Below are 23,174 nucleotides of genomic sequence, written 5' to 3' on the forward strand. Positions count from 1 at the left end.
ATTGTCAGTCCGAGATACGTCAAATTGTCCCTAACTATCTTAAGCAGAATATTCTCCAAAAAAACAGGCCTGTAAAAGTATCAGAGAGAGGCATAAAGTTACTCTTTGACCAATTAATTGTATACCCCGATAGTCTCCCAAAAGAAGTCATTAAATTGAGGAGAATGGGAACTGATCTCTCAGAGTTCCGCAAATACAATATTATATCGTCAGCATACAGACTAATAAGCGCTTGCCCACCCCCCACTTCAAGACCTGTGATATCTGTATGACGCCTTATACTTAGGGCGAGAGGCTCTCCCTCACTGCTCTTGACTGAAGAACTTTAGTTGGCTAATTTTAAAGGGATAGTTCACCCAGCAATGAAAAATCTGTCATATACTCACCCTCAAGCTGTTCCAAACCTGTATGAATTTCTTTCTTCTGCTGAACACAAAAGAAGATATTTTGAAGAATGTCAGTAACCAAACCGCGGACTTATTTTTTTTCCATAGGCTACTATTAAAGTCAATGGGGCAAAAAAATACAGTAAAAACAGTAATATTGTGAAATATTATTACAAATAAAAAGAACTGTTTTCTATTTGAATATTTTTTTTATGTAATTTATTCCTGTGATGGTAATTTATTCAGTGTCACACGATCCTTCAGAAATTATTCTGACAATTTGCTGCTCAATATTTATTATTATAATCAATGTTGAAAACAGTTGAGCTGCTTAATATTTTTGTAGAAACAGTCAAACCGATTTTTCAGGATTCTTTAATGAATAGAAAGTTGAATGAACAGCATTTATTAAATTTATTTATTAAAGCATTTATTAAATGCTTAACATTATGAATGTCTTCGCTGTCACTTTTGATGAATTTAAAGGATAGTTAAAATATTAAAATCTAAAAAAGATAAATATATTCAAATAGAAAACAACTATTTTAAATTGGAATAATATTTCACAATGTTTCTGTTTTACTGTAAATGTAATGTTTTCATTAAATAAATGCAGCCTTGGTGAGCATAAGAGACTTCTTTCAAAAACCTAAAAAAAATTGTGGGAATAATTATAAAATTCAAAAGACACTGACGTCTGGCCACCAGCAGAGAGAGACAAAGATCGCATAATGTCAAATCACATAACGTAGAAAATGCCTCAGAAAAAAAAGAAAGAAAAAGAATGTGGCGCTTCTCATCTGTGAATACAATCAAAGCGTCTGCAGATAACGCTGTATTCAAGGTTGAATGACTCCACAGGAGATGAGTTCAAGGTCAACCTCAAAAAGCTAGCCCTTAAAATATTCAGAAGGAAGCTACTTGAATTGGAGCATTAGTTCTGCTCTGAAATAGCATTACTTTTTATGCTTGACCTGATATTTCTACTCATTGGATTGTCCTCAAAACAGTGCCTGGACGTGTTAAGATACTTGTTGTTGTTGTTGTTGTTTCAATGATTTCATGGCATATTGAAACTCTTCAAAGTACAAGTTTAACACTAAAGATACACTTCTAGGCAAAATGATGTTTTATACACACATATATTATAATAGTAATCATAATATAAAAATAATATAATATAAAATCTATTTCTGATTGTGTATTTATAGTAGGGTCCCTGTTTCATTCTGTTAACAAATGATTATAAATCTTTTTGCTAATTTTCCAGCCTGTCAAATTATCAGTTTATATTTTCAATGTCTCACTGTCTTGCAATACACTAAACTAAATATAAGTAAACATGTACATTGTTTAAGTACATTAACAGTAATATGCATTTAAATATTTACATGTGAGATTTAAGCTCAAGACATCCGTCTTTTTGTTTGCATTCATTGGGATTGTTTATTTGTTGTATTATTTCCAATCCTTCTCAAACAAGCCCAAAATCAATACTTCCCACCTCTCAGATCACGGAGATCAAAATATATGATGAAACCGCTGTAGCAAGAAACCTCCAGCCCTGACGGTAAGCATTAAATATCATAGGCCTGGTTTCACAGACAGGGCTTAGATTAAGCCAGGATTAGGTTTTAGTTTAGCATTTAAGTAGCTTTTATAAATGTGCCTTAGAAGCATTACTGGTGTGCATCTTAAGACAAAACAATGACTCTGACATATTTTAAGATATGCCACCGCAAGTTACTTTCAGTTAAAACAGCTCAAACATGCATTTTAGTCTGGGTCTTTAAGCCTTGTCTGTGAAACCATGCAATTGGGTCTTTTCTACAAGTCTCCTGAAACAGTAATTATGGAAATCAGACAGACAGATGAGATGCAGCAAGGCTGTTGCATGTATTTTGAAAAATTGCAGTATAATTTCCAAAATAGTGTCATGCTATCAGAAACCTACGTGTCTGTCGTCCATTTAAATAATGATTTTATAACAAACTTTATAACCAGCCATCTGGAGAAGGTGAAGCCTCTGCTTTCACTTCCTGATCTGAAGAGATTCAAGATTTTAGTATTGTATGAATATAAAATTATAACAGTAAATATTTATTCAGCTAGATCTAGATTCAAGTAACAAGGTCTGACTGTCATGTAGGCAAATTGGCGGTAATTAATTAGGAATGTATTTGCAATTACTGGCTGCTTTTTATTCGATTTTTAAATAAGCTTTAAAAATAAAACAAATACGAATGGTTCATGTTGACTGTGCTGCAAGAACTTTTATCCTCTGGAAATATTCAAAATACATGAATCCCTTTAAAATGACAAAGTAAAGTGGCAAAACTGATCTTTTATTGTGATTTGAAAAAATGCAGAGAGACGCAGAGTAATAAATAGACAAAATGAACATTAATAACTTACTTAAAAACAATAAGCAAATGCAAGTTTTAAAAATTCGGTTGGAATGGTCGACAAATGTGTTTCTAATACATCAAGGATTCCCTTTATTTTTTCGTTTGCTGAACCCCCTTAATTATTTACTTGAGGATATTTTTAGTGTTAATACATTCTTCAAAATGTTTACTTGTATATTTAACATTTTGACATGTTTTTTATTGTTATTGTTTTTGTAATTATTATTATTATGTTTTAATTTTATTAATTTAGAATTGGCATTTCTGTCACAAACATAAAACAAAACTCTGCAGTTCCCAGAGGAACCCCTACTGTATAAAAAAAAGTTGCTGCTTTTTTTTCCACTCCAAAATGAGTGGAATCTTGTATAACTTATAAAACAAATTGGAAATTTCTTAACTTATTTTGATGAGTTAAAGCGATGTAAAAACACATGTTGTCATAACTCATGTATTATGACCTTGTCCTTGAAATGTATGAGATGGAACTGTACTGAAAATTTCATTTTTCCCATAAAAAAATATGAAAATGTAAACATCAATTTAATTTTCAGTGTTTATGTCATGTTCATGCCTTCACGTGGTGCAGTTCTCTCCTGTCCTTAGAACAATCCTAATTCAGATCATGTCACATCATTATTCATCTTCTTCCTGGTTGGTCAGCTGGCTCACTCTGGCTGAGGCAAGTAGGAATGCCATGGCAGTACAGAGTTCTCCAACAAAAGAAACAGAGGCCAGAACCAGAGACCAGCCAAAGTAAATCTCTATGTCCTCCAGGGTTTTGTGGCCAGAGATACCCACAGCCTCTTTGAAGGCGGCCGCAGAGTACGCCATGTAGACGCAGATTCCAGCCAATGAGAGCACAGCTGTAAGGAACAGAGCAAGAGGACAGGCGCTTGTAAGACATTCTTAAGTGCTAGTAAACCGTAATCACTAAATTAATACATTGTACTGATAATAGACAGTATTCACATCCCATTAAGGATACAGTGATTATTATTATTATTACTGTTGTTATATTTCACAACCAGTCAAAAGTTAACTATGCTAAAATAAGATATTTTTATACAAAACTCATATTTTAATTTTACAACATTTTTGTAGATAGTCTAAAAGTTTCTGATGGTTTAAAAAGCATTGCAAGTTTAGTTTTTACTTTTTTTTTTTACTTTAACATTCCTCTACAATGTGTAAAATGGTTAAAAAAAAATGTAAAAGAAAAGTACAAATAAAGCAGAAGGTCTTTCTATTGACAGGCAGTGGAATTTCTTTCTCATTGGAAACATATTTTGTAAATGAACCACCACATCTTCTGTTCCACCATCTATGGAGCAAATGATAGTCTAACACAACTCTGCACAATAGGGGCCATTGTAGCTGAAAGCAAGTCATTGATGCTGGTGCTCTTTTTACTTTAAAAAGCCCATGACTTTAGAGAACCAACATCACAATCAGAGCCTATCAGTTCCTGCAGGTAATTTAAAGAAGATGCTCCAAGGAATTGAGTCATTTAATGGTTGTGATCTATAATCTGATGACATTTAGGGGCATGTACTTTACAATGATTCGATGTTTTGATGTCAGTCTGATTAAGTACAGAGTCCATGTTGCATTTAGTTGTTTCCATGGCGTCCACAATGCAACACAAGGCTTTTTTCCTGAGAGGGATTTCAAGTGAACCTGTATTTTCTTACAAATTATGTGGGTTGGTATTTCATTAAGTTAAATTGGGCCAAAAAGAAATGTATTCCATTGTCAGTGCTCAAAGTTATATCATAAATAGGATATTGAAAAACATGGTGACCTGTACAAATAACTCAAAAACAAACCTGGACTAACTAACACCAGCATTTTAAACATAACTTAAAATCAGGTTTGTTGTGAGCATTACTAGAAGAGAGCACAAGTTTAACACAACCGTAGTTGATCCAAAGTGCTGTAAAGACCACCCATTGGCCCAATGACGGAGTCCAACGGCCTGGGCGAAGGTATAATGCGTGTATGTCTTTTCAGCGCTCCAGTGAAGTTCACTTAATTTATTAGAATTTTAGTTTCAATATTACTTTAGCTCTACGATTAATTTGACTCCAATTTCAAATGATAATCAAATTTAGATCTTGTTTCTTATTAGAAAATAGTCATAATATAAATTATGAATTAATTTAGATCTTTGATTATTCAGAGTATCTCATAATTTCACATTTTCGTTCATTAAGGACCCGGTGTCGCTTTAAGACGTCACGTCGCGAATGTGCGCTCCCGATCACAAACTAGCCAGTCCTGAAATAGTCAGAGGGTGCAGTGCAACTATTTTACCCTAAGCGGCCGCTCACTGCTGACTCATAACAAAGGTGTAATTTTTTTAATTGTTGCGAGCTTGCAACGTGCTAATAGTAGGAAATCGAAAGGTCTCCTTAATGATGTGCTCCATGCTCCATTCATAGTGCCTTCGGTTTGATCTATCCTGGACAGATTTGCGGAAACACCAGACTGCACTTTAATCTACTAGTAATAATGATTTCTGAAAAATGCAGAATAAATCAAGATGTAACATTTATTTGTCAGGTAAAATGTATCATGCCAATTACACAAGTGATTAAAAGCCAATTCAGAAATAATAAATACATGACATCATTTACTCAAAGATGACTCTAAAAGTAAGCAATGCATTCCTGGCAGAGACATACAGTGTGTGAGTGTTTTCCAATGGGAAAACACTGACACAGCACTCTATGGGGGTTGTTCCTGGTTACAGGCTTCCCAAAGACTGCTCTGTTACCTAGCCTTAAATACCCAGACCAGAACAAAAGGGTTATACAAATATTGTTTAGAGTTTTTGGGTCAATCCATGTACCCCAGGGGGTAGCACCTGGTGTTGGGGGAGAGTCGAGAATTATCAGATATCTTGAAGAGACATCACCCAAAGAGGAGAACAGAATTTTCCCAAGGTTTCAGTCTTTCTCATACTACCAATGACTGCAATGAAATTAAGACCATTTTACCAATCACACTGAGATATTTAAAATGATACCAAACATGAAAAGGAAAAACAATAGATTCACAAGATACATCATATGTGATATATAGACAATCTCAGTGAACTTTTAGTGACTTGAGGAGGGAGAGGGGGATCCATGTATAAACAAGGAGATAAGTTTGGACAAGACAATGCCCTGTGCTCTCGATCTTCTGTCCAGGGTGCGTTTTATTGCTTTATTGCAGGGTGAGTTTTGTCTTAGCAGGAAAATCAGTTCTTACAGTGCTTTACAGTGCTATCAAATGAATCAATAAAAATAAAATAAAGAGAAAAAGAGTACAAAAAAGGAGATAAAAATCAAGTATCAAAATCATTTAATGTATATACATAACGTAGAACAGCAACTAATTTAAAATACATACACAACATCACTCTGAGAGGCCCTGATGTTTTAAAGGTAAACTGTTCCAGAGCTTTGGGGCAACTATAGAGAAAGTTCGATCACCTTTTGATTTACAACGAGAACGAGGGACAGATAAAAGTAACTGATCACAAGATAGTGACATCACAAATATAATCTGGGGCCGAACTGTGTAGTGGCTTGTATGCAAAAAGAAGGATCTTAAAGTCGAGTAGAAAAAAAGCCACTCTTAACAACTGCATTTACATGCTTGTCAAATTGGAGAAGAGGATCAAATAGACTCCAAGATTTTTTGCCTGATTGTGTAGGTTGTTACATAAAGGGTTAGTTCACCCAAAAATGAAAATTCTGTCAGTAATTATTCACCCTCATGTTGTTCCTCTGAGTGAGTCCACGTAGTGTAACAGTGCAGCGCTTCTGTGTTGTACGTCACACGCATCACACACATGACCAGCGTCAGCCAATAGTGAGCCTACGTGCTGACATACAACACAGAAGCACTGCGCTGTTACACTACGTCAACTCACTCAAGCCGCCTTTCCACTGCAAACGACAAACGACAGCCGTCGGACCGGAAGTCATTCATTTCCTATGGAGAGACGTACGGGAGCTGCGGGGAGTTCCGATCATATGCGTATGCGGAAATTTCGGATCCGATTTGAGCTTCGGATGCGTTGAAATATCTGAACTTCTGCGGCTAGACCGTATGTGACCGATCGACCGGATGTGATGTATTCTAATCAAAACTATGAGCGCGAAGCTAGAATTACCAATATTTTAATACTTTAATGTAAACGCTATTCCTGCAAAATGACGGTTATTAATAATTATGGCTGAAAAAAATATTTGTATCATATTAAATCAATATTTATATTGATTAGCTCTATAAAATCGACTGTTTTTTATATATAAGATGTATTGAGGGTCATTTGTTTTGTGTGGATATATTCATGCATGCATTACATTCATTAGAATCATTAATTTTACCATTGTGAATAGCCGAGGGTAACGGTTGCATCACGACCAATTTCAAAGTTCCGTGCGACTGACACCAGGGGGCGAAATGCGACAATCGAATGCGAATGTCGTGTGTAGTGGAAAGGCGGCTTCAGAGGCCCACACAGAAGAAAATTAATAGTTGAATAAAGTCATTCTTTTTGTTTGTTTTTGCGCACAAAAAGTATTCTCGTCGCTTGATAAACTTAAGATTGAGCCACTGTAGTCACTTGGACTATTTAAAAAATTGTCTTTACTAACTTTCTGGGCCGGCAAGTTTCGATCCCATAGAAGCCTATGAAGTAGTGATCCAGCTCTCATATTTAATCAGAAATATCTTAATTTGTGTTCCGAAGATGAACGAAAGTCTTACGGGGTTGGAACAACATGAGGGTGAGTAATTACTAATAAAAATTTGTTCATTTTTAGGTGAACTAACCCTTTAAGGAACCTAGATGTGGTTTAATGGAGTTGTTGGTAGCAGCAGGACCCAGTAGAAGCACTTCGGTTTTATCTTCATTCAGTTGCAGTGAGTTATTTGTCATCCAGGTCTTGACTTCATCAAGGCATGTGAAGAGATTATGAAAATGAAAAGTCATAAAGTCATTTCCTGGTTTGATTGGAAGATATAGTTGGAGGTTGTCAGCGTAACAGTAAAAATGTATGTTATATTTCTTGAATATTGAGTCTAAAGGTAAACAAAAGAGGGCCAAGAATGGATCCATGTGGAACACCACAATGGATCGGCGCTGAGGGTGAAGTGAATGACCCGATAATTACAGAGATGGTCCTTCCCTTTAAATATGAGGCGAACCACTGTAAAGCAAGGCCCTCGACTCCAACAACACACTCAAGTCGTTTCAGAAGAATATTATGACCAATAGTGTCATTATGCAGCACTCAAATCTAAAAGTATCAGGATAACAGAATACCCAGAATCAATGGACAACAGAATGTCATTTGTAACATTCAGCAGTGTTGACTCAGAGTGTTGATGCAGCACTCTAAAACCAGATTGAAATGGGTCTAGAATATTAAAAGTATGCAGGTATGAGGTAAACTGTAAGAGTGCAGCTTTTTCCAAAATCTTTGAAATGAATGGGAGTTTAGAGATAGGTCGGTAGTTTTTATGCACGGTGTGGTCAAGGTGAGGTCCTTTCAGTAGGGGCTGTACAATAGCATGTTTAAAACTTTCTGGAAAAACCCCATTTATTAAAGAGCTATTTATTATAGCTAAGAGGATGGGACAGATTGTGTCTAAAACCTCTCTAAACAGACGACCAGGCAATACATCTGATTGACAGAATGTGAATTTTATCTGAGAAATTATTTTAAGTAATTGAGATGAAGACACTGGTTGAAAGTTTGTAAAGCTACTGGATGTAAGGACCAATTTAGAGTGATCTATGTAAAGAAGAGAGAGGTGTGATCTAATTTCCTGTTTTTTCTGAACAAAAAATTCAGAAAATTGTGTGCACCTCTCAAGATTCACATCAGGAACTGGACAAACCACAGGATTAAGAACCGAATTTATAGTTTTGAAGAGAACTTTGGGCCTATTGGCATTTTTGACGCATCGATTGGCATCGATTGACATTCACATCAAGTTTGAAAAATATTTAAATTTGCCTCACTAACAGAGTGCTGATAGACTGTTAAGCAGTCTTTCAAAATTTGGTAGGAGACTTGAAGCCCATCCTTTTTCCACCTGCGCTCAGCCCTCCTGCACTCTTGTCTAAGAGTAAGGGTAGATGCATTTAACCAGAGCTGAGGACTAGATCTGACCTTCCACTTCTTACGCTTAAGTGGAGAAACATGAAGGAGGGAACGGAGGACGTAGTCGACGTCGACTGAATGGGCATCGCGCTTATGGAGCCTGTCTTCTTCGTACTACTATTTAATCAAGCCAATTCAACATTGGCGTGGGTGATTACACGCTCCGCCCCACAGCGCGGGTATAAACACGGAAGTGGACGCACGCACCAGTTGCTTTTTCACTGAGGAGCTGAGCGGCCACCGGAGTCCAGCGGTGGTCCAGCAGTAGTGGTGAGGGGACTACATCCTCTGTTCAATCCTTCAGGGAACGGTGGGTTACATACGCAACCAGGACTTTCCCTTTCAGTCGAGAACGTCAGACGTAGACGACGTCGACTGAATGGGGATCTATTGAAAACGCCACCAGTGCTGCCACCTTCCAGTGCCTAGACAGAAGCCTCCCCGCGATTTAAAGGACAAATCCAGTGAAAAATGAACCTAGGGGTAATAAACACATGGTTACCGAGTCGATCGTTCCCTGGGGTGCGTTTTCATGATAATCGAATGTAAAGAGTTTTATTTATAAAAACAGATTAGCTCATAACACTAGTATAACACTAGCTGCTTTGATACAATCTGTATTGTGAAAAGCGCTATACAAATAAACTTGACTTGACTTGACTAGTATATGGGGCAGAGAGTAAGTAAAAACACATCGCAAGTTAATACCACTAACAAGGCTCAAAATAGCCTCACACTAACACGGTATCATGATGAGGGTCCATACATGCAAACCGAAGCATTGAGAACTTTGTAAGTGTACAGACAGTTTAATAAGAAGATACTTTATAAAGACAGTACATTACGCGTTTACATGCAAGATCCATTTTGGAAAACAGTCTCGACTAATCGAGTCACGAACGCCGTGCTACGTTAGATTTCACTATGCGTAATTCCTATCGACCAGCTCACTTAGCGCGGCGTTCGTTGCTCGACTAGTCGAGACTGTTTTCCAAGATGGATCCTGCATGTAAACGCGTAATGTACTGTCTTTATAAAGTATCTTCTTATTAAACTGTCTGTACACTTACAAAGTTCTCAATGCTTCGGTTTGCATGTATGGACCCTCATCATGATACCGTGTTAGTGTGAGGCTATTTTGAGCCTTGTTAGTGGTATTAACTTGCGATGTGTTTTTACTTACTCTCTGCCCCATATACTAGTGTTATGAGCTAATCTGTTTTTATAAATAAAACTCTTTACATTCGATTATCATGAAAACGCACCCCAGGGAACGATCGACTCGGTAACCATGTGTTAATTACCCCTAGGGTCATTTTTCACTGGATTTGTCCTTTAAGGCAGAGAAGGGACAGGGTTTTAGGCCAGGGAAGTCGTTCCCTGTACATGGAAGGAAGGGACGCTGCGGAAGCCACATCCTAGGGCTGTGCAATTAATTGAATTTCGATTTCGATTTCGATTTTTGCTCCCAACGATCACCAAAATAGTATAATCGAGTAAAAAACGATTATTTTGCCATGTTCTGTTTTGAAAGAACGCTCTTATTTTGTCTTGTGTTCTGAATGACGCGCGCACGCGCACGCGCACATCCGCCCCTCCCGATGCCATAAACTCTCTCAGCTTGAATGTTTAAACTGATAAAACTTAAAACGAAGTAAAAATTATCAACTTTAGTTACGATGCAATGCTGGCCCGATTGTGCAAGTGACAATTCCATCATGTCCCGACTCCTGAACGCGAATGTGTAGTTTGACGCTTGCCTTGTCCAGCGCATTTTGAGAGACAGAGAGAGAGAAGACGCATCACCGCTGAACACTCACGCGGTTTGTGAAATTGCGTCTTGGAGAAAGTTTTAAAATTATTGATTTGATTTTATAATCTGTGTGGATTCATTTAGGCTACTCATACAATCTACATGCTAAAGTGAATTAATGTTTGCGGGGGAATTTCCCGCATTAGGCTATAAGTGGTAGACCTGCGGGAATATATTAAAATACTATATTATTTATTATAGCTCAAAAAGTACAATCAATGTTCAAATTTCGATTTTTTAAGAATTGTTGAAAGGTGTCTTTGGTAACACTTTACAATAAGGTTCATTAATTAGCATTAGTTAACAATAATGAACAATACTTCTACAGCATTTACTAATCTTAGTTAATATTAATTTCACCACTTACTAATACGTTATTAAAATGAAAGGTTGTATTTGTTAACATTAGTTAATGCACTGTAAACTTAACATAAACAAACAATGAACAGCTGTATTTTTATTAACTAACATTAAAAAAGATTAATAAATACTGTAACAAATGTATTTCTCATTGTTAGTTCATGTTAGTTAATACATTAACTAATGTTAACGAATTAACATTATTGTAAAGTGTTACCGTGTCTTTTTAATAAATGCAACACGTTCCCAAAGTCATGTGACTTTGTCGTGTTACATAATCGTGATTTCAATACTGACCAAAATAATCGTGATTATGATTTTTTCCATAATCGAGCAGCCCTACCACATCCTGCCCACAGGGAGGTAACGTGGAGAATACACATATGAACTGGGCGAATTGACGGGCAGTACAACATATGGAATGTCACTGGGGAGGCTCCAGCCTATAACAGGGGGGAGCTACTAACCAGACAGTGACGGCAGAAAGCTCTGCCAAGGGAAGACACGGGCTCGCCGCAGGAAGCCATATCGTGGAAGAATACACATATGGGATCACCATAGGGATCGCAACATATGAACCCAGCCTAGCACAAGTTCCACCAGTGCATACGAGTGGTAGGCCTGGCTTCGTACGCTCCGCCGCATCCGTCGCCGGAGGTTGTGGAGGAACTCAACAGGTTTGGTTTAAGAAGGAACTCTACTGGAGCAAGAATTGCACACGTATCCAGTCCAAAGGAGGGGAATGGCGCAGCAAGCCGACACTTCGAACCGGGCTCAAGTGAAACTGGCTTCATGAGAAGGGAGCCCACGGGAGCAGCGGTTCGACTTTAGGTGTCGCTCAGCCCCCAACTCTAGAATATCTGTCAGCAAAGCACGCTGTGTCAACGCCCAGGCGGGAGCACACACTCACTTCAGAGGAACTCACCACCTAGGTGGACACGTGCATCTTGGGATTTTCACCAAGATGAAGGCAGCCACCATTTCAGTACAGCCTTCCCTTTCTGCTGATTTCCTTAACAGACAAGAGCTGGTCTGAGGTCCTAAGGCTTGCGTTCTGTGCACGTATAACCGCAATGAAGCGGACGGACAGAGAAAGCCAGGGCTGGGTCTGCCTCCTCTGTGGCAGTGCTTGCAGGCTCACCAACTGGTCCCACTTTAGGGAGAGGTAGGAACCTTGGGCACATATCCAGGCCGGGGTCTCAGCTCGTGAGAGTTAGCCGGCCCGAATTCCAGGCACAACTCGTTGACCAAAAGCGAGCAAGTCCCTACCCTCTAGTAGAGACCACGCGAGCAGGAGAACTGTTTCTTTAAAAACTGAATTTTTAACTCACTGCCTGCAGTGGCTCAGGGGTGGTCTCTGCAGTGCAGTAGCACCAGAGATAAGGCCCAAGAGGATAAAGAGGGGCGCAAGGCAGATTCATTTTCCTTGTTCCCTCAGGAACCTGACTATCAGGACATGCTTCCCATGCTACTGCATCTTGATGTGCGTAAAAAAATAGAAGCATCCTCATTTTGAGGGTGGAGGACACAGCCCTTACTCCAACCCATCTTGCAGGAAAGAGAGCACTGAAATGACCGAACGCCTTCAGGATCTCCTCACGGAGAGAAGACTCACTCAACGAATAGGTTCCACTTCTATTTAGAAGTTTTGGACTATTTCTTCTACTTTGGAAGTTACACTTCTATTTTACTAAGTGATGGTGACTACCACATAATCCTGCGGTAGCTACCTGAACCTCCGTGTCCATTTTTAGGACCGGCCTGGAATCCCTCCAGGGGTCTGAACGCGGGTGCCATCATGCCCCGTCCCTGAGAATGTATTCGGGGGGGAAATTCAGGAAGGGCTGTCGAGGGGAGCAAGTACAAGAGAACTAGGTCTGGTTGGGTCAATAAGGGGCAACTATCAAGACCTGCTCCACTCCTGACCTAGCACAGTACGTGCAAGCGACATGCGCGCACAAGACAGGAGCACTGCTCAACACTACGTGTTATGAAAATCACTGAACTTGAGCGGGCGCCAAGCGACAATGAATCGCATAGCCGTTTTTTTTAGAAGGCTCACTGGGGAACGCATTTCTGCGGGGCCCCGGGGCCAGCTGAGAGATAGTGTCTGTCCAAGGGTTGTCCGCTCAGACACAACTGGCAGAGGAACGAATCCAGAGAGGCAAACAGATTTAACTGTGCTGCCCCGAAGTGGTCCCTGCCCAGCTGGGCCGCCTGGGGATGGATTCTCCACTCTCCCTGGCCATAGGCTGTCGTAAGGCTCGTCAGCGGCACGACTGAGCAGGACGGAAGAAATAGTGGAATGAAGCGACCTCAGAAGATTCTGACTCCAAGGAGGAGGTGACGGGCGAGTTGTCACATGCGAGGGAAGCTTAGTGCAACGGTCGCGATGCTGTCTTTTCAGACCAGTACCAGCTCGCTGGGCAGTGGTGACTCAAAGCGAGGTGAACTGCAACAACTCAAGGCAATGAATGCCAATGCAGTCGGAGGTTGCCCAGGCCTCCGTTAAAGCATGCCCTTTGCACATGGTCCCTCAGTCGGTGTTAGTGGACCTCGTTCTAGGAGCGGTTGGCCCGGAGAAACGAAAGGTCTGATCAAGGGCTGAGGGTTTAGTGGCAGCCTGGGTTGATCTGTTGTCCCACAGGGTGTGCCGCTCTGCCACGGTCACCTCGGGACTCGACCATGAAGCCAGTGCTGAAGCATTCTTCATATGAAGGAAGCCATACGGCTGCGTCTGCCATATGCCCCAGGAGCCTCTGAAAGTTATTTCAGTGGGACCCTTTCTCACTTCTGTATAGCACCGACCGGACACACTCTCTTCTTGAAGAGGCGTGTTGGACCGAGTCCACCTCCATACCGGAAAAGAGATCCTCAGCCCGTGGCCGGGAATACTCCAACCTCTCCCAGTTGACCTGAAGACCCAACTGGCTATGGAGCACTCGAAGGGTAGGACTCTGTACTGATACTGTACCATCAAATGCAACACGCAGGATGGCCTGTGGTGCGGAAGGTTAGAGATCTGAAGTACATGTTGTTCAGGTCAAACGCTGCAGACCAAGCTTGGGGGCGGGGCATTATGAAAAATGCCTCTCTGTGTTAGCCACTTTGACGGAGGCTTTCGAGAAAGGGCCCGTTTCAAGTGACACAGGTCCAAGATGGTCACCACCCATCACATGCTAGGTACCATGAAGAACGAGTTTATAAAAACTGGCCTTCATATCGGCTGGAGGGAGCGGCTATATCGCGTCCTTCGCCAGTAGGACAGCGACATGCGCACCCAAGACAGGAGCACTGCTCAACACTAGATGTGATGAATATCACTGAGCTTCAGGAGCATATCTGCTCAACACCTGAGTGTGATGACTATCACTAAACTTGAGCGGATGCAAGGCTATGCAGGGTCACAAACCGCCAGACTGGCCCTCTTGGGGTCCAGGAATAGGGAAGTTTGCTCTTTTTCTGAGAATGTGGGTACCGCTGACCCTGCTTTTACGGGAGCCAGCGGCGGAACAAACACACACATAACCAAAAAAGCTCCAACCAGCCCTCCACCGGTTGGAGGGAGTGGATCGGTGGCCACTCTAAGAGCAATTTCCCCATCCCTGGGTGGCCCGTCCAGGTTCAACGTTTCCGCTGTCGCCCACCACCTGGCTTGGCAGCGCCTGGAACGGGCTGGGCGGCCCTTCTGCGGCCGGCTCCATGTCGAGACCTGGGTGGAGGCTGCTGCGATGGTCCGGCAGGAGCGGAGGCGTCTGCAGGCAGATGCCCTCGGCGACAGGCAGGGGGAGGATCTGCCCCCGGTGGACAGGTCAAGGCAGCAGCGGGCCGCTGGGTAACCGAATAACCCAACCTGTGAAATGGGAGAGTCCAGGAATCGAACCTTGTCCACTTCTCTCATATCAGCCAGGTTGAGCCAGAGATGGTGCTCCTGGACCACAAGGGTGGACATCGCTGTACCGATCGCGCAAGCTGCAACCTTCGTGCCCTGGAGGGCGAGGTCAGTTGCAGTGCGGAGCCGCTGGGGCAGGATGTGCCAGATGGCCTCCGTCTGCCTCTGGGCGGCAGAGAACTGTTGGGTGAAATTCTCCACCGCGTCGCCGAATAACCCAACCTGTGAAATGGGAGAGTCCAGGAATCGAACCTTGTCCACTTCTCTCATATCAGCCAGGTTGAGCCAGAGATGGTGCTCCTGGACCACAAGGGTGGACATTGCCGTACCGATCGCGCAAGCTGCAACCTTCGTGCCCTGGAGGGCGAGGTCAGTTGCAGTGCGGAGCTCACCCATGAGCTCACGGTCCAGACTACCCTTGTGCATGTTCCTGAGTGCCTGGGCCTGGTGGACCTGAAGCAACGCCATGGCATGCAGAAAGAAAGCGGCTTGCCCACAGGCTTTGTAAGCCTTGCCCGTAAGAACGGACGAGAACTTACAGGCCTTAGAGGGGTGACGAGGATCACCTCTCCATGAGGCAGCGGCCGCCGGACACAGTTGCATCGCGACAGACCGCTCCACTGGAGGGATGGCCTCGTAACCCTTCACCGCTCCCCCATCAATGGTAGTGAGGGGGGAGGAGCTACTTAGGTGGTTTCTGGCAGAGAAAGGTGCCGTCCATGCCTTTGTAAGCTCCTCATGCACTCCAGGAAAGAAAGGCACCTATATAGAGAAACCTATCATCCAACCGAGACGGTTCGGGACACGGTGGAGGGTTCCACACGAGTCCTACCGCCTCGGCGGCCTTTTTCAGCATAGCTGTAATCTCTGGATCTGGCTTGGGCTCCCAGAGGGAGGCAGCGCAGCTGAGTCGTCATCTCCAGAGCCCAGCTCCCCTTCTGACATCCTGTCCTCTGGAGGGGCCCCGAATGAAACGGCTGGTCGGTCCACTACAGAGGGACCAGCACGCTCATCGGGGAGCTCCACCGGTTCGGTGTTAAAGAGGAGTAAGGGATCCACGGGGCTTTGCCAGGCGGATTACCCCTCACTGTAATCCTCAGATCACCCAGCCCAGACGGCACCCCAGCCCTGTTCTGGGAAGGTAGCCCAGAAGAAAGACTAGTGCAGGGCCTGGAGGTGGGGACTGCACCCTCGCTTTTGGCAAAGGCAAGTCTCGATTTCAACACTGAGATGGTCATATTCCCACAATGGGAACATGAGTCATCCACGAGAACTGCCTCAGCGTGCCGTAAGCCCAAACACGTGATACAGCTCTCGTGACCATCAGAGGTGGACAGAGCCCTACCGCACCCAGAAATCCACGGATGGAATGGCATCTTGAGAAAGACGCACTCTCACCCGTGTTGCTCTTTTAGGAAATGGGACCATCACCAATGCCGGAGCACACAGGAAATGACCACGGCAACACTGAATCAGCGAACTGAAACAGTACACTCACTTCTCGCCCTCTAACCAACCATCAAACACACAAAAAAATTGAAATTTGATGCTGTTAAAACAGCAGTTGAGAGCTTGAGAAGCTCGCGATCACCGCTGCACTCGCGCTGTAGAAACACCAACACTGTGAGGTGAACGTAGTCGAACTGAAAGGGAACTGTGTTTAGAGCAGTACAACAGGCGGAGTTGAAAGTTTCAACCAGGTTATTATAAGGCCTATTTGTTTGATTCATTTGCATTGATATAGTCAGATATTTTCTTTCAGCTGCCTTCTCAAATGTTCACTGCAGCAGCAGTGTTTATTCCTGCCATGTAAATGCACTTAATTTCATGATATTTTTTTCAAAATGATCTCTTAATCTTCAGCAGAGAAGTGAATTGAGCTGGCTCTCTCGTGTCACATTTTCATAGGCAATCGCTTCAGAGCTAATTGAAAACTCTGAAATAAATCTGAGTTGACAAAACGTTTATACAGAGCGTTGTGAGCCTGTTAAACAGGATTGAATTTATATGGATTTGTCAACTCTAAACCTACTCTTAACTAGCTTTAAGCAACAGGCCTCAGATCTGGGTGTACTGGTTGTTCTGTTTGTGTTTTGCTTCTTTTGGTATCCTTAGTGTTTTGTTTCTTTGAGTTTGTATTTTAATAAACGAACTGCTGCGTTTAGATCTTGCTCATATCATTCCATGCAGCAACCAAGTGTGACAATTTGAGAGTCAGTTCCAAAGGTTGGAGTCGATTTCACTCCAGGGGCCCAGTCACAGAGCTACACTCTGTTCCCCGTGTTCCCCTCCTACATGAACACATACTTGGGTTTTTCAAAAATCTCTTTATTTACCTTGATGTGTCAGCAAAGTGGATTAAACACACACACAAATACACACCCACAACTAGATTGTTGTGTCTCAGATTTGCCACCAGTGGACATTTAAGCTATATTGCTCATAAACTGTTGACTATCACTTGGATCAGGATACATGGTGGCGGCTAGTAATATGATGTTTGGAACCGAGGCTTCGAAGCTTGTCAAAAAAAAGAAACATCTCACAGTAAAGTGAGATAGTTTTTGCACAAAACCACGTGACTGCTTCGTATAGAGTGGTGCAGGTATGACGTCACTTTGTAGGCCAATCATTGTTAGCATCACACTGGTACCCTCCAGAAAAACCTAATAGGATTTTCCCATAGGCTTTTGAATTATCGCTAAAAACAAGCTCTGTGATCAACAAAAGTTTATTATACTTGCACGTTTTGTCCATCAAGATAATTATCACAGATGATCACAACTTTTATGAATTTTGAAGCCTAAAGGTAGTCGCCAGAAGTAATAAGCTAAAAGTAGGCTATAAATGAACTACACCACGGTCGCTCGACTTTAACGTCACCATCACTAAGCTTCCGACAACTTTTTCAGTTTTTATCTAAAAACGTTTGAGTTAGAATAGTTTATAAAAGCACATTTATAAGCACAATGAGGCTGTAATAGCGGACTGAGTTTACTTGTTCGGCATGATGATGTCAAATCTCCTCGACAGCTTCTGTAGTCCCATTTAACCACTTGTTAGCAACCGCTTTTTCAAGACATGTAACAGCTTTTAAAAAAATCACGAGTGGGGTAATACTAATGTATTTCATGTCGAAGAATAAAACGTGAAAGTGTCTTGAGCTTGTGTTCCCCACAGACCTTATTTCAGCCATTTAAATCCCATTAAAAAAAAACATTGACTTCGGGACGATGGAACCGGAAGTGCTAAAATGCTAACTCGTTTCCACGTTTTGGCCTACAATGTCATGCCTGCACCACTCTATTCTGTTTCAAAAATAGCGCCAACCCCTTGCGCAGGTTTTGAGAGTCCCTCGCTTCTTTGATAAGAATAAATCATAATACAAGTAAATATTTACATGTGTAGTTTTGTGCATGCTCAATTTGTAATCCCTAGTTCAAAAGCACTTCAACTGACCATTCCACAATAATCTTCATTTATTTTGATCATATTATGCCAACACGAACCTTGCCTATGAACTAATAGGTTTAGGACTAAGGCAAAAGCTTACATGAATAAGACTGCATGTGTTGATCGAAGCAGATTCATAGAAACAACACCAATGTACATCACTACAGCACACAAGTAAATTTTTCCCATAATTTTTTTACATTTTATTCTCAGACTCATTTATTCATACAGTTGAGGGGAAAACAGGAGGGGTGAATCAGACGTTATGTCACTTGGTTATTGAAAAATAACAGATACGAAAAAGGTATAATAATTGCGTCTTGGCCAAAGGAAGATTCAGATGTTCTGCAGGCATTTCTGCTTTGTTGCTTTGTTCAGTGAAGTCTTATTTTGACTTCTGGAACCCTGAATCTCTCAAGCTTTATTTGCATGAAAGAGATGACTTTTCTCCACAACATCTCATGAAACAATTTTGAAAGTTGTTTTTGAAATGACATGTGATCTAGGACCTTTTCATGCCAAATCTATACCTCACAGTCTCATTTTCATCAACATAAAAATGCGATATGGTGTATGCTATATTCTGACAATGATTTATATTAGAAGTGCTAATCTAGTCTATAATAGAACGTATTTATTTTCACCATGGAAACAAGTCATGGGTAGTGTATAGGTGAAATGAAAACAAAAACATCTTAGCAGCTGTTCTTTGCATTCAGAATTGAGTATTTTTAAGATAGAAAATGTTTTGTCAAGCGTAACTTGGGTAGAATTAATATTCATGCTGCAAGTGGCTCAATCAGAGGTGAAAGCGAAGGTGGTACTCACCGCTGAACAGAAGCAGGACTCCGGTCAGAAGCAGCAGCAGGTAGGATCTTGCCAACATACTGATGAAGCCCAGCATTCCACCAACAAATAATACAATCACGCTGAGAGGCAGCAGGACGATGAATGTTCCTTGCATGTCTGGAGAGAGAAGAGGTCTGGATGTGTCAGTGGGGATGCTCGCAATTCCAGCCAATTCTTGCAGATTCTTTTCAATTGTGGGTCCAATCTTTGTCATGCTAATTGGACTAATTTGGAAAAGGTTATTTCCATGGTTGGCATAGCAATAAAATTGTGTTTCTGTCCGTTAAGTTGGAATTGTTCCAATTATGTGTTTTTAATTAATCTGTCTATTTTTGCGAAAACATTTGTGCTCTTGAAAATGTTTTATTTATTCATTCTGAATGGAAATCAATAAAGCTATTCAGGATCATTTTGAAGAGCTTATGAAATTAAGTTTTTTCCCCATTGTGTTGATCATGATGAGAGACATTGTATGACGTTGCAGTTTGTGCTAGAGTTTCCAGATGCATTTAGCATATGGCACATTTTATAACATTTAGCAGTTTTGATAGCAGCCTATTAAAAATATGATGTCGCATATCAATGTATACATGTAGAATAAGAGCGACCCAGCCCTGGTCCATCATTAGAATTAGTCTATCATTATTAAAGGAAACTGATGGAGCCAGCCTAGGAGATGCAGGTGAGTGAATGTGAAAAGCTATTTGGCTTTCTTTGTGTTGGCTGGGGAGGTTAAAGCTCAGCTCTTGAGACTTTGTAAGTACTGAACTATTCCCTTAATTATCCTACGTCTTTATGCCAGGCACAGTCTTTAGCTGTAGTTTAGAGTAGCTGACATTTCACATCTTCCACTTGTGATTTCATATAAACGTACTACTTAAATATTAATTAAGTAAGGCATTTAAATGATGTAAATGAAGACATTTACAATGTCACAAAATAATATAATTTACTAAATATTTATATTTCACATAATATAGTTCTTTTGAGCTTTCTATATATTCAAAGAGTCCTGAAAAAAAAAATTAAATAGCACAACTGTTTTCAACATTGATAATAATAATAATAAATGTTCCTTGAGCATAAAATCTTCATATTAGAATGATTTCTGAAGGATCACACGTGACACTGAAGACTGGAGTAATGATACTGAAAATTCACAAGAAATCATCACAAGAAATGCAAGAAATAAATTACTTTTTATTCAACTAGAATTTTTTTTAATTGTTGTAATATTTCACAATATTACTGTTTTTACTGTATATATATATATATATATATATATATATATATATATATTAGTACAATTTAAATGTAACATTTCCTTATATTTTTTATTTGCTATAAAAATTCCCTATGTTCAGTAAATAAAAAATCATTGTATATTTATGTGTATTCATAATTTATGTAAATGCACACACTCTATTTTTTATACTGTCGGACATGCCTGCCAGCAGAATTAGAGACCCAAGAGTTTGTACTATTGCTATTGAGCATTAAGATTAAAGATGATTCAGCATGTTCAAGGATGTGTATTTTCTTTAATGGCTTCACTATGAACCAAAAAAGGATATTAGTAATGATGGGAGGTGAAGGAGACAAGAAAGACTGAAATTTGTGTTTGCTGAAATAAGATATATGAATTTTAATGCCCTAATACCAATGGACACAGACATGTAATTGTTTCACTTTAGTGAATTTTTGTATCGACTTGACTTCTAATGTTAATGCAAAGCCCAATTTATCAGTCATTTTAAGTTGCTGGGTCCATATTGATATATCCATATTGGGGGGCATTTAGCTTTGTGCAGCAGTGGCTACTATCTAATCAAAGCAACACCCTGAAAACCCAGACTTATTGAGTCTATTGTTCAAAGCAGAACAGATACTAAATCCAATTTGAGCCAGTTTAGGGGTCTTGAATCTGAGATAATCTTGCTTTTACAACCTCATTACAGTCTCTTGAGGCAGGTACAGATAATGTTTCAGGTGTAGACAGAGCATGTGAATTTAAAAATCTCATTCAGTCCTACACAAGTGCCTCGAATGGCTCAGACAAGAATATAATTTTTTCATAGTATATGATGGATGGGATGGATAAGAAGACTTTTTTTCGGTTAGATACATTTTGCCAGTTTCTTTTATCTTTTGCTTTTCTTCTCAATGGCTTTTGTACAGTTATCAAAATATTAAGACACTTTGAAAGTGGCAATAATTGTAATTCTACATTTTTGGCTCATTTTAAAAGTAAAACAAAATTATAGCTGGTGATTGTTTGGCACTAAAAAGATGAATAAATTGGAGTGATGTTGCACATTAATTATAGGTTATGGCCAACAGACATTATTGAGACTATAAAAAAAAAAAAAGGAAAACAGGAAAATAATGTTGCAGGATCTGTTTGCAGGTGGCCTCGCAATATTAGCAGTGTAACATGCCATGATTCACTGTGTGGTGCACTTGTTACAGCTGTGTTTCTCCCACAGCTGCCCTCTAATTGAAGAGTGTTTCCATGACAATACAAATATAAAAGGACAATCAAAGGAATTTGTATGATGGGATTCAGATTAAAATGGCCTTAAAACACCTTTTCTGTTCTGAAGCATGCAGCCCATATGCAACAATCATAGATGTGTTCAAAATTACTTACATTTAAATATTGTTTTTAAAAATATTGAGTAAAAAAAAAATATATATATATATATATATAAAATGTTGTCATATTGTCACAATATCTTGAGATGAAATTATAAGGCTTTATATTGTGAAACAGTGATTTTGCACCTGTTTCTGTAGTGCTAACAGATAATAAGCTGTATGTGTGGCTTCCTGTTGATATGTCAAGTTTCCCCCTCTGCCAGTTGTAAATGAAAGTGTTTTCTGGTTTGTTCTACTGAGATACATCAGACTATACAATCTTTCTTGAATCACAGTAGTTCATATTACAAAAAAAAAAATCCTTGTAAATGACCAAATAGTGAATACATGAATACAGCAAACATAACATTCAGTCTCAGTATAAAGCAAAACCAAATCTAAATAGACCACATACTTCCACAACAAGTTTTTGTATCCCTTAGATGGCATACATGAATGATTTTAAGAATTTGGTTTTGTCTGCTGAGTGAAACTTATCACAAGATCATGAGATATGAGGATGATACGAGGATATGATGACACACAGATCTTACTTAGTATCTGCCTTTGTGAATCTGATAGGTTTCTTCCTGCTCCAAAAGGATTCATGAATGGCCAGCACTGGTTATGAACTGTAAGAGAGAACGATTTCGTCTGGTATTATTTATTTTTTGGTATACTATAATTATTATTATTTTTTATTATTTATCTATCCACATAAAAACCTAAAAATCACACAAACAGAACGTCAAACACAAACATGTAATGTGACTTACAGTTACAAGTCCGCCACAGTCCAGAATGTGAGCTCAGGGACACTGATGAGCTGTTTTCTCTCTTAGAAGTGTCAATGATGTACCAAAAATCGGTTCCAATTGCCAGAACGAGACCTACAAAACTGAGGACACAAAAGGTGGCCACAAAACTGGCCAAACCCGTGAAAGTGACTTTTATTTTGTCTGAATGCAGCTTTCTAATCTACAGTGCTTGAAGAGAAACTCCTCCCTTGAGTGTGTTCCTTTCCCTCAGCGTCGCTGCCCATCTGGAAGCCCTTCGCTGGATGCTGTGCTGTTTATCCATTAACATATAGGCTACTGTAGCACGATTTCACTGAAAGAGGGCAGTATGCTCCGCTTTCAGATGCTCGCTCTCTCGTCTTTGATTGACCGTGAATTAGTCTGTGGCACAGATGAATTACCGCTGGTG

At 40.4% G+C, this 23,174-nt stretch overlaps 1 protein-coding gene across 1 annotated transcript; it reads right to left on the minus strand.

Annotated features, from left to right (window-relative positions):
- Nucleotides 1–2,720: 2,720 nt before the first annotated feature.
- tmem114 (transmembrane protein 114) lies at nucleotides 2,721–22,999 on the minus strand. Its single transcript, XM_082143679.1, has 4 exons — nucleotides 22,745–22,999; nucleotides 22,523–22,600; nucleotides 19,311–19,448; nucleotides 2,721–3,660 (listed from the first exon to the last, which is right to left on the minus strand). The coding sequence occupies exons 2-4, from the start codon at nucleotides 22,575–22,577 to the stop codon at nucleotides 3,431–3,433; spliced, it is 423 nt and encodes a 140-aa protein (XP_081999805.1). The 5' UTR covers nucleotides 22,578–22,600; nucleotides 22,745–22,999; the 3' UTR covers nucleotides 2,721–3,430.
- Between the last annotated feature and the right edge of the window lie 175 nt (nucleotides 23,000–23,174).

The sequence above is a fragment of the Leuciscus leuciscus genome (genome assembly GCF_965113295.1).
Source record: "Leuciscus leuciscus genome assembly, chromosome: 1".
Classification (NCBI taxonomy): domain Eukaryota; kingdom Metazoa; phylum Chordata; class Actinopteri; order Cypriniformes; family Leuciscidae; genus Leuciscus; species Leuciscus leuciscus.

Excerpts from the sequence above, each read along its gene's own strand:
- tmem114 (XM_082143679.1), bottom strand. The coding sequence starts at position 22,577 with ATGAATCCTTTTGGAGCAGGAAGAAACCTATCAGATTCACAAAGGCAG. Across the intron at positions 19,449-22,522 it reads TTCACAAAGGCAGATACTAA|ACATGCAAGGAACATTCATC; the intron begins GTAAGATCTGTG and ends TTCTCTCTCCAG. Across the intron at positions 3,661-19,310 it reads AGTCCTGCTTCTGTTCAGCG|CTGTGCTCTCATTGGCTGGA; the intron begins GTGAGTACCACC and ends TGTTCCTTACAG.